The following is a 12,828-nucleotide window of genomic DNA, read 5'->3' as shown; positions in this document are numbered from 1 at the left end:
CTCGGCATGTATCCGCTTGCCGTCACCAGGGACCAGACGTCATAGCGACGTCACAGCTGCTATGACGTCGCTCGTCTAGTGACGTCCATGGCCCATAGACTTCCGGGATATAGCTAAGGCATTGAATTATTCTTGGACGCAACTTGTAAAATATAAAGAACACTGATGATGTAAAGAATCATATGAGCAGAGAGTTAAGATGATTTAGGATAAAACTACCTGATAGATCGTTTGGATACGTGCCATGGGGCATCCTTGGCCCACTCGACGCCCTTATCATTAGGCGAGAGATAAGATCTTGGCGTAAGCAATTGCAAGAGATGAAGGAAGAGGCGAAGGGCAAGGAGAAATGATTGTTTCTAAGACATTCGTGACGTAGCTTACACAGTTGAACGTCTGTGTACGTTTCCTGGTAGAGAAGGTGAGGAGATAAGGCCGGACAGGATAAAAGAGACGGGAGTGACAGACGTGACACCAGACTGGTGGTACCTGTCTTACAGCTCACCTCACCTCCTTGTGTCTGCTGAAGGTTAACTGTGTCTGCTGGAGGTTGACTGTGTCTGCTCAAGACTGAAGAAGTTCACTCTTTCCCTTCGACTCTGCTAAACGCGTGATTTGTCCTGCAGTCTTGTCCAGCCTTCACCGTAGACATGGGTAAGAGTTCAGTCACGTAAAACAGTTCTTACCGTGACCAAATATTATTTTCCTGATTCTCGTACATGTAGGAGGTTCAAGGATTACTGGTTTGGTGTTGGGCTTAAGATCTAAGGGTATTAAAAGTATCAACACAAGACAGAACACGAAACAATGGGTATAAATTGGATAAGTTTAAATTTAGGAAAGACTTGGGTAAATACTGGTTCGGTAACAGGGTTGTTGATTTGTGGAATCAATTACCGCGTAACGTGGTGGAGATGGGGTCCCTCGATTGTTTCAAGCGAGGGTTGGACAAGTATATGAGTGGGATTGGGTGGTTATAGATAGGAGCTGCCTCGTATGGGCCAATAGGCCTTTTGCAGTTACCTTTGTTCTTATGTTCTTATCTACCAATAATCTGAGGGTTATTGAGGCCACCACATCAGTTTACTGATCAACCACCAGGTAAACTTTTGTCTTGGACTAGTGTAAACTCTCAGTATATAAATAGATCAATTGTGTACACCTTTCGGTACCTTTCGGTACATATGTCCTTATGTTTCAACTTCGGAACCAAAATACTTATTTCTCTTACGTATTATTTATGAATAATTTGTTGCTAAAAATATTCGATGATCTCATAAGTAGAGTAAAAATTTTATCTCTCATCCGAATTAATTTGGTTGTCTCTGGTATCTTCTTTATATCAAAATTTCCCAATATATAGAAGATAACCCACTCTCAAAATTCCATATTTTAAAAAAAACAAGCTTTTAATGACACTGAAATAAATAATCGACTTCTTAAACTTTCTGTCTCTACACACACACACACACACACACACACAAATCACAATAGCGTGTTACATCAAATGAACAATGTCTGGCATCATCCCGGACGTAGGTTCGAACCCTCTACACAGCCCTTATGAATATGTTCTATTCCATCTCTGATATACAATAGACGGAGGAAGTACTAATAGAAATTGATATATATTATGCCGTACCATGTCGGACTGGTATTCTAATTGTCCCAAGTTCCACTGGTGGTAGGAATGGGACACCCACCTAGGTAACAGACAGGTGGGACACCCACTTAGGTAACAGACAGGTGGGACACCCACCTAGGTAACAGACAGGTGGGACACCCACTTAGGTAACAGACAGGTGGGACACCCACTTAGGTAACAGACAGGTGGGACACCCACTTAGGTAACAGACAGGTGGGAGACCCACCTAGGTAACAGACAGGTGGGACACCCACTTAGGTAACAGACAGGTGGGACACCCACTTAGGTAACAGACAGGTGGGACACCCACCTAGGTAACAGACAGGTGGGACACCCACTTAGGTAACAGACAGGTGGGACACCCACCTAAGTAACAGACAGGTGGGACACCCACCTAGGTAACAGACAGGTGGGACACCCACCTAGGTAACAGACAGGTGGGACACCCACCTCGCCTTACAAGTGCAGGTGGGTGTTTCTCCCTAACTCAGCCAGCGCTTGTCATTAGGACATACACATTGAGAAAACTACTGAAAGTCTATTGGCCCATACGAGGCAGTTACTATTTATATCCATCCGAATTCATTCATATATATGTCTAAACTACGTTTGAAACAATCCATCGATCCCACGTCTATTACGTTAAGTGCCAGGTAATTTGTTCCATTAAATCAACAACCTGATTTAAATCAAGTTGATTTAAGTAAATCAATTAGATTTCCAAACTAATATTTGCTCAGGTCTTTCCTAACTCATCCGAGAGATCTTGCATTGGTCCACTTGCAAACTCTTCCTTGCTACCGTGTATTAGTAGGCAGCTTCACCCTGCTAGGACCTAGTACGTCCTACTAGGACCAAGTAGGTCCAACTAGAACCTAGTACGTCCTACTAGGACCTAGTAGGTCCAACTAGGACCTAGTAGGTTCTAGGTAGAGGTCGCTAATACAGCGTTTGATATCTCATACTAATTCATGAAGTATATAATTATTTTCTAATTTTCTGCAAAAATTTTAATTTCTGTTTATATTTAGAAATATAAAACTTCATACTTTTGGGAGGGTTTCAGAGTGATACACGTGAATATCTTTATCATTGTTGTTTTGGTTGAAAGTTTGTCCCAATTGTTAGGTTCGTTACTGTTACAATGACTTTTTATAGTTATCTACAGAAAAACATATATTTTATTTCATTTTTTTTATAAATTTGTTATATTTACATCATTTAAATTTAATTTATTAAATTAATTTATTTAATAAAGACTAAAGGGTAGCCATTCCTCGAAAGCTCCTTTATTACACACAGAAATCTTAATAGCGTGATGCATCAAATGAACAAATCAACAAGGGCCGTGACGAGGCTTCGAACCTACGTCCGAGAGCCTCCCAGACGCTGCGATTAAGGCAGCGTCTGGGGACGTAGATTCGAACCCTCGTCACGGCCCTTGTGGATTTGTTCAAAGCTCTTTTACCGTGCATTGTTATCCCCCGTTTGATAACGTGATGACGTCAACAGCTGCATCTCGTTATCTCCTGGTGGCAGTCTTCGTTACCACAGCCTCCGCCTGGACCCTTCCCTTCCAACAACTGTTCGTTAACCAGGGAGTCGAACCCCGTCCAAACACCACGTCTAGTGGAGAGGCCGTCAACCTGACCTCCAGCCAGCCTCCAGCCTCCAACATCTCCACAGATTCATCCCCACGTCTTCGGAGATCAACGGGAGAGCAAGAGATGCTGTGCAACACTGTTCTTCAGAATATCGCTGTGATACAGGCCAGGGTGGCTATGTCTGTCATAAACAACTTTAAGGAGGATTATGTGAGTGTTTCACTTTATTCCTTCATGTTTGCTTCAATCTTCATGTTCATTCAGTCTACAAGTTCATTCAGTCTTTAATGTTCATTCAGTCTACAAGTTCATTCAGTCTTTCATGTTCATTCAGTCTTCATGTTCATTCAGTCTACAAGTTCATTCAGTCTTTCATGTTCATACAGTCTTTCATGTTCATTCAGTCTATATGTTCATACAGTCTTCATGTTCATTCAGTCTACATGTTCATACAGTCTTCATGTTTTTACATTCGTATAAAACTCCTTGCATATTTGCAATGAATAACAATAATTACATAAATAAGATAAAAGAATGATTCAAATTTTGTTATTAAGTTCACTATGGCTCCTTAGTGGAACTGTGGTTCATATTATTGAATTTGTATTTAATTGATAGGTGTAAATTTGAGTACTTTTTTAAAAATGCTCTGAAAAATTTTTTACCAAGAAAGTTATTATCAACTGAAAGCACCAAGCCGGGAAGACTATGGTAGTCCCGATATAAAATTTGACTGAATGTATATTATAAACATCGTTCTTAGCAGTAGGAAAAGTAGCAGAATTATTTATTACTATGGTAATAGATAATATCGATTGCGACTCTCTCAGAGCACTATTTATCTTATCTCCAACAGGTCGGGACGAAGTTCTTCACTTCCTGGGCCGGTATCGACGCCTTCTTCAACAGGAATCACGACCATCGTCACCTGACGGTGTGTGACGGAAGCGATTGTGCTCAGGTGCTACCGACGCTGCCTCCGTCACCCCACCACCCCCCCACCACGCGCCAGGAGGTCAGGCAAGAGATGGCAAAGGTCGCAGGGTTCATCCAGCAGTATATCATTGCCCTCGAGCAGCTTTTTCTGGATCAATCTCTCACGGAACCCTCCGCCAACGAGAGATCCTTCATGAGGGAGATGGATGAGGTGTATCGCCTGATGGAGGCGCTGAATGCGGTCTTCCTTCAGGGTATTGAACACTGTGGGGTCGTGCCCGACGTCTCCCCCGTCAGCGAGCTCTCCAGGAAGATCTACATCTACACTAGTAACACCAGCAAGTACCGAAGAGGCTTCATGGCTCTACGACAGTGTCTCCTCGGGCTCCAGTACCTGGTGGACGTCTTCGCCAGCAACAGTAGCACCACTACACTACAACACTAAATGGTCAACATTTAGTGATGTAGTGATTAATGACTAATTCTGGTTAATGATTTCCCAGTGATTTCTCACTGGGAAATTATAAATTATAAATTTTATAAAGGAAAGCACCAAGCCATTACGACTATATGGCACTGGGAAGGGGTCAGGATAAGGATTTGGGATGGGACGGGGGCAAGGAATGGTGCCCAATCACTTGGACAGTCGGGGATTGAACGCCGACCTGCATGACGCGAGACCGTCCAGCCCAAGTGGTTAGGCCCTTCACTGGGAAAGATTCATCAGATTAGTCTGATAATTTATGTCACTATTTTTTGTGCAATCATACTGCCATTCACACACTACGCTCGGGTGTCGTAGTCTTATGGGCCCGGGTTCGATTCCCTGGCGAGGCAGAAACAAATTGGCAGAGTTTCTTTCACCCTGATGGACCTGTTCACCGAGCAATAAATAGGTTCCTGGGAGACAGCTACTACGGGCTGTTTCCTGGGGGTGTGTTAGAGAGAAATGTATGTAGTAGATGTAATATAAACAAATTGATTGGTTAGAAAGGCGGGGCCCAAGAGCTAATAGCTCGATTCAGCAGACACAAATAGATAATAAACTCACACACACACACACACACACACACACACACACACACACACACACACACACACACACACATACACACACACACACACACACATACACACACACACACACACACACACACACACACTCCCCCACCTCACACACACACTCCCCCCATCCCACACACACACACTCCCCCTTCCCCCCCCACACACACGCTATTCTCATCAATGGTGTCAAGAATGTCATTTATGCTACATTTAGTTTTTATTACCAAATCTATTAGTATTATTTAATATTTTGTAACGAATATAATAATGTACATATATTAAGTTATGATGGAATAAATGTGTGAGTTAAGGTGTTCAGCAACTAATGTGGTTTTTCAATTTCCAAATGTGAAATAGTCTCTAACCTACGCGTCACAGATGAAGTATTAACTGACATGTTTAGATAATCAATGTCGAGTTCTTTTGGCCCTCACCTTGTCTTCAACAGGCGAGTGCCACGAGTCCCTTGGCACTGCAGTGGCACTCCGCCTCGCTGCTCTAATCAACACTGAATATATGTGTATTTCGATCGAAGGAGAAACCGAAGAAAATGGGCTGAATTGTGAGTCTCCAAGATGCAACAGGACACACAAGACTCAACGAAGCCAATGCGCTATTCACCACCCAGTACCCAGATGTGGGAGAACCGTATTTTATAATGTTTTTTTAATTATTCCAACCCTAATGGTTCCCTAGATATAATAATATTACTTGAAAGGAAAACGTGGTACAGTTGACTACAGTGGTAACCGACTGTACCTTTGTCCTGATACAGTCGACTAGAACGCGCCTGGGAACACCCAACGCATAGGTTCGAACTCTAATCACTATGAATCCTGAGCGTTGTCCACTCAGCCGTCATACCCCCATAGCTTTGGAACAGATGCCACATGATTCCTTAAAGATTTGGGTCCTAGGATCATCGAAAGAACAGAAGACTCAAAAGCAGCCAGCTATCTTATGCAGCGCACTTAATGACAATCCAGCAAGGAAATGCCTGTAGCCTCCTGTGTTCTTGCCCGATATATAAGGAACTCGTAAGACTTCCATTGCCTGTAATATATCTAATTGTACTTTTAAGCGTGTTGACCGGACCACACACTAGAAGGGGAAGGGACGACGACGTTTCGGTCCGTCCTGGACCATTCTCAGGTCGATTGTGTGTATCAACTTGATACACAATCATCATTTGCGTGTATTAAGCGTCATCATTTGTGCATGGTAAAACTATTAAACAAATAGGCGGTAACAGAGATATAAATACTGTTGTACGGGTGGGAATCTCTAATGCTCACTCGAGTATCTTTTACTCGCTTCTTTGAAGATAAATGTCTTCACTAATTCAACCCATGATTTCTGGGTAAGTTCCACTTAATTCCCAGTTAATTTATTAGAACTACTGTCTTGATTCTCGGTAAGGACTCTTTTATTCCATTAATATTAGATTATGACAGAACACAGCTGGTCGTGTGATAAGCCAGTTATCTTCTTTGATAACAGATATCACTTATCTGATGCCAAGTGCTCAACATGATAACTAATGGGTAAAAAATACATGGGGCATTAACTAAACTTGTATTCGCTCCCCCAGTACCTCATCTCCAGCCACTTGGGCTGGACGGTAGAGAGACGATCTCGCTTCATGCAGGTCGGCGTTCAATCCCCGACCGTCCAAGTGGTTGGGCACCATTCATTCCGTCCCGTCCCATCCCAAATCCTTATCCTGACCCCTTCCAAGGGGTATATAGTCGCAATGGCTTGGCGCTTTCCCCCTAAAAATTCTCTTCCCTTCCCCCAGTACCCCTGGAAGATTATCACAAGGTCAAAGAAACTCATCTCTTAGAGTCAAATCACAAAATGAACTTTGGAGAGTAAATTTTTCAACTTCCATCGCAAGTAATACAAAATAAAATATATATTGAGGAGAAGATTCGTCTTGGAATCATTGCTCTTACTCAAGGGTTCGATAACCTGTCTTCATACGGGAGCTATATTTTACTTAGTGACGGTTTCATAAGGCTGCACTTTGATGGTATTATGCGCTGTGTACCTGAACGTCAAAAGCATTCTTACAGATCAATGTTTCATTAATTTAAATTGCTTTTGAAAGTTGGGCTGAGTTTTATAAAAGGCCCCAGGGTTTTCCACCCCGCATGTAACCCTCTCTGTCATCTTCAATACCACATGCATACATACATACATACATACATACATACATACATACATACATACATACATACATACATACATACATACATACATACATCTAGACAGTGATGTGGTGGAGGCTGACTCCATACACAGTTTCAAATGTACATATTATAGAGCCCAGTAGGCTCAGGAATCTGTACACCAGTTGAAAGGCCTGACCAAAGAGCTAGAGCTCAACTACCACAAGCACAACTAGGTGAGTACATACATACATTCATACATACAAGGACAGTACGTCACAATAACGTGAAAAATACACACCCAAAACATACATCTGAAAATACACGAAGTAACGTCATTCCATCCGTCCAGGACCGTTATCAACTCGTGTCATGGGAGAAGAAAAGAGTGTTGGATTGACTGATTGATGAAGATTAAGCCACCCTAGAGGTGGCACGGGCATGAATAACCCGTAAAAAAGTGGCGGAGGAAGTCAGTTTATGAAGCAAGAGTGAGAGATGAAGCCAAGAGTGAGATGATATAGGCCAGAAAGGTGAAAAATAAGAGTCAGGTAAGAAATATTGGAATAGATATTGGATAAGTTGAAAGTACATGTGAATGTACCATTTAAATGGAATCTATAAGAAACTCGAACTATGGATTCCACGCGTGTGAGGCCGAAGTTCTATTGACCGAACTCTATAATGCTCAATACCTCGGTCAATAGAGTGATTGAGTAGCACAGAGCTACGCTCGCACTCGTGGGGTCCGCGTTTCGAGTCTGCCAGAGCCCAGGTAAATGGATTGTTTATTTCCAAGGAAATATAGAGGACAATTTACATGGGAATGTACGCAAGTAAGGTGGTACGGCCCACATAAATAAACCTGTACAATTAGCATAGGTCAAAGAAACCTAACGAAACGTCTTAACCTGCCAACAGTAGTCGGAATGTAAAAAATATATATATATATATATATATATATATATATATATATATATATATATATATATATATATATATATATATATATATATATATAGATATAGATAGTGATAGGGGACAATTCCGTCAAGAGACAAAGGAGGAGACTTAGAACCTGGAAATATGCACCAGCCAATTTTTCCAACTCCAGCTCATCACGAAGCTCATATTAGACGTATACAAAAAAACTTTGAAACTTGAAAATTAGTAGTATGAAAATGTACCACTGGAAGTTCTCAACTGTTTTGTGATGTATCTGTGACTGAGATGACGAATTTTGTCTTGTGGAGGGAGGCGGGGCAGGGTGGAGGTGGGCTGTGGTGGAGAAGGAATAGGGAAGTGGGTTGTGTTAGGGGTATGGGGAAGGAATGGAGGTGGGTTGGGGGTGGGCGGTGGAGGTGAATGTAGGCTAAAATGTGGAAGAATTTTATGTTGGGGGATGTGGTATGTATGGGATGGTTGGGGGTGGGGTTCTGGTGGAGTATTGAAGTAGCACCACCACCAATAGGACACAAATTGGAATTTTTTGAGTGGGGTTCCTCAATCCTTATTTTTGTTCATGTCTCCACAACCTCTATACGTACTGTCATTGGAGAGAGCACATATAGGGAAGAGTACACACACATATATATATATATATATATATATATATATATATATATATATATATATATATATATATATATATATATATATATATATATATAGTACATACACACGAGAGAGAAGTGGTTAAGTTACTATGTGATCACAGTAGCAGCACGCACCGTTCAAGCGTCCTGGGGAATTGTGAATGAAAAACATGAATAGAATTTCCCCCTGGCAGGTGAATCGTAAAAATGGAGAGTGAAGGTCCCCAAGCGTGTAGTGTAAGAGGTGCTTGGGGACGCTCCTACTCCTCACCCCACGAATACAGCGGCATACAGCTGCATGCATCTCCTCTGTCAGAGGTCCCTTTTATATATTTTTCTTCCACTGCCTCATGTTCCGTGCAAATATTTAGGCTGCTGAAAAGGGGTGGAGATATTTTTTTTTATTTTTCAAGCGATTCATCCGGGGGTCTCAACACCCCTCTGTTCTCTGGTCCTCCTAGGAAGTTAATTTCGCTGTATCGTTTGGAGTCCGAAGGGTCCTTCACAGACTCTCCAGTTCTAAGTTATTGTATTTTACGTCCTTTATTAATCAGGCACTTGTTATTGTAACATTTTCCAGCAAAAGTTATTTACTTGGTGCTGGTGGCTGAGAGAGAGAGAGAGAGAGGGGGGGCAGAATCGTGGCCTTACTAACCCTGATGAGGGGTACAGCTGTGTCTGCTTCATCAAAAGCTTCAAAGAGTTTTCGTTTCTCTCGCTCCATCACTACCGGCACGCCTCTGAAGATCAAAGTGCTGGGTTCATTCACTACAGCAAAGTCCCCCCACAAAACACCGCGCTCTGCCGGTATTCTCAGACGACGTACAACAGCCAGAGGCCACAGTAGCTTCCGTCTTGGCTATACCTGCTAGACTGCTACCAGTGTGAGCCATCTCTGTCAGTAGCTAATTCAATATTCCTCCGTCACAGCCATGTCACTAACGCTTGTTACTAACAACGCACTACTTCTACTCTCTGACCCTCAACTGTTGTCAATTCTTGTTTATTCCTTCGTAATAACTGATGCAAACTATCGACCGCTTTTGATACTACAACAACAGGAATCGCAATAAAGCTTCGTGATTGGTAATAACTAGTTGCTGGTAACAACTGCTTACCACGAATCATATCAACACCTCCATCATGTCATCATTATCTTCATTGAAGATAGTGATGATGTTCTATCTCAGTATGATGTTCTATTTCAGCCACAGAACAAAATTCATAGTTTCATGTTATATTTCTCTCCATCATCCTTCGCCTGTCTCAGTTCCTTGCCTCCTCCTCCTCCTCTTCTTCTTCCTTCTCTCCTTCTGTCCATCATTCGATCACATGATCATGTGGTCACATATGACCCATCTTTCCCTCACGCCTCAGTAATTTATTCGAGTTCCTCGACGGAAATCAATGGCTTTATGGATTCATGAGTCTCATGGCCTCATGGATTCATGAGTCTCATGGCCTCATGGATTCATGAGTCCATTGCCTCATGTCGAATGAAGTAAGGTAGAAACTGGTCTGTACATCATCAGAGCCTTCAGCATTTGTGATATGTTGAAGGAGAGAGAGAGAGAGAGAGAGAGAGAGAGAGAGAGAGAGAGAGAGAGAGAGAGAGAGAGAGAGAGCAAGGCCGTCTTGCAGTATGCAGGTAGCGGTCCTGAGGACGCTCCAGGGTCCCGTAAATAAGGACTTGAAAAATATGGCCGGACTCAACATTTTCTAATAGCGCTTCAGAGGACGTAAACATGTTTTGTTTTTGTTTCTACACTCTCATTCCCGGTCTTTGGTGAGGACGGGATGAGGGGAAAGCAAGGAGGAAAGAAGAGAAAATGGAAATTATACGATGATTAAGAGATGCAATGATGAGAAAGAGAGAGAAATATTGAGAAAACACTAAAGAGAAGTCTGGAGATATTGGGATAGATGATGATGCCATATATTAATAATGCCGAAAAAATAAAGCTATCTTTATTTGTTACCAAAAGGTTTCTGTACATCTATATATATATTTGTGAATGTGACCCAAAGGGTGAGATCAATGATTCTTGCATCAATCTTCTATGAAGATGGGGAAATAGAGCCAATAGACCAGGAGCTATCTTCAGCATAAGAAGAAGTCAACTTCAGGAAACGGAAAGAGTGAATAATTTGGGATTGGATATAATTCCAAGACAACACATGAACCTAAATCTAGAACCTCAATCTAGAACCTCAATCTAGAACCTCACTCTAGAACCTCAATCTAGAACCACAATCTAGAACCTCAGTCTAGAACCTAAATTAGGACTGTTAGCGGCACTGGCCTGGAATCTGCACCTTGTGAATCGTAAATCCTAAAATGTAAATGTGCCAAAGTTTTCAACAAGATTTAGTGTCATAACTAATATGACAAAGCTACGAGGATAGGTTACGGAAACTAGCACACACAACCCTAGGACAAAGAAGACTCAGAGGGGGATATGATCACAATATAAATGATACTGAGGGTAGACAAGGTAGACAGAAGATAGTTTTTTTTCTTCTTTAAACTGAAGAAGAAGTAGAACAAGAGGACATAAGTAAAAGCTGGAAACACTGGTATGCTGAATAGGGGATCAAGAAGTAGAATACACTGGAAGAAGTCTCTGTGGAGACGCTTCCATCTACAGCTTTAAGAACGGTTTCAACAAAGATTTCGAACGTCAAGACAGCTCAATCATAACAGACACAGCAAGGCGTCGGAACAGAACATTCAGAACAGACGAAGGAACGCACTCAGAAAGCCCCACTTTCCCGCCAAAAGACAGTTTGGCGCCCTCCTGCAAAAATGACGCAGAAGAAAAACACAGCAATTTACGCTTCCTATGCTCTTTTCACTCATCCATTAAGAGCAGAAGTGCGGCGATATTTCTGGGTGAAGCGAGATGGGTCGTGGCGGTGGAGGTCGGGCTGGGGACATCCCCACGGGGGTGGGCGGTGGTCCTGGTCGTAGAGGACGGGCTGGGGACATCCCCACGGGGGTGGGCGGTGGTTCTGGTCGTAGAGGACGGGCTGGGGACATCCCCACGGGGGTGGGTGGTGGTGGTGGTCGTAGAGGACGGGCTGGGCACATCCCCACGGGGATGGGTGGTGGTCCTGGTCGTAGAGGACCGGCTGGACACATCCCCACGGGGATGGGTGGTGGTCCTGGTCGTAGAAGACGGGCTGGACACATCCCCACGGGGATGGGTGGTGGTCCTGGTCGTAGAAGACGGGCTGGACACATCCCCACGGGGATGGGTGGTGGTCCTGGCCGTAGAAGACGGGCTGGACACATCCCCACGGGGGTGGGCGGTGGTCCTGGTCGTAGAAGACGGGCTGGACACATCCCCACGGGGGTGGGCGGTGGTCCTGGTCGTAGAAGACGGGCTGGACACATCCCCACGGGGATGGGTGGTGGTCCTGGTCGTAGAAGACGGGCTGGACACATCCCCACGGGGGTGGGCGGTGGTCCTGGTCGTAGGGGACGGGCTGGGCACATCCCCACAGGGGCGGGTTTTCTCTTCAAGCGTTCAGGCGTTTTTGTGTGTGTGGAAACACCCACACTTCCACCCACAGTTTTTAGCATTTGTTTTGCTTTCATTCGCGTTTGATGTTGGTACAGCGGTGGTGGGAGAGGAGCTATGTTCATGCATGCTGATGTTGCAACAACATTGCCAAATGTGCGTACATTGATGTTCGAACAATAGTGAAGGAGGTTTATATGTATACATTGATGTAAGCACAATAGTGCTTCATGATATTGGCACAACACTAGCTGGAGTAATGTTAATATATATATATATATATATATA

The 12,828-nt window shown here is 43.3% G+C and overlaps 1 protein-coding gene across 1 annotated transcript; it reads left to right on the top strand.

The window, feature by feature from the left end:
• Positions 1 to 464: 464 nt before the first annotated feature.
• Positions 465 to 5,325, top strand: LOC123751425 (uncharacterized). The gene is made up of 3 exons (XM_045733516.2): positions 465 to 654; positions 3,158 to 3,459; positions 4,106 to 5,325. The coding sequence occupies exons 1-3, from the start codon at positions 651 to 653 to the stop codon at positions 4,628 to 4,630; spliced, it is 831 nt and encodes a 276-aa protein (XP_045589472.2). The 5' UTR covers positions 465 to 650; the 3' UTR covers positions 4,631 to 5,325.
• Positions 5,326 to 12,828: the final 7,503 nt, after the last annotated feature.

Source organism: Procambarus clarkii, chromosome 4 (assembly GCF_040958095.1).
Source record: "Procambarus clarkii isolate CNS0578487 chromosome 4, FALCON_Pclarkii_2.0, whole genome shotgun sequence".
In the NCBI taxonomy this organism is placed as follows: domain Eukaryota; kingdom Metazoa; phylum Arthropoda; class Malacostraca; order Decapoda; family Cambaridae; genus Procambarus; species Procambarus clarkii.
The sequence above is the reverse complement of the archived record's forward strand: the minus strand, read 5'-3'. Positions and strand labels throughout refer to the sequence as shown.

Coding starts and splice junctions, on each gene's coding strand:
- LOC123751425 (XM_045733516.2), top strand. Junction 3,460..4,105: donor ACAACTTTAAGGAGGATTAT/GTGAGTGTTTCA, acceptor TATCTCCAACAG/GTCGGGACGAAGTTCTTCAC.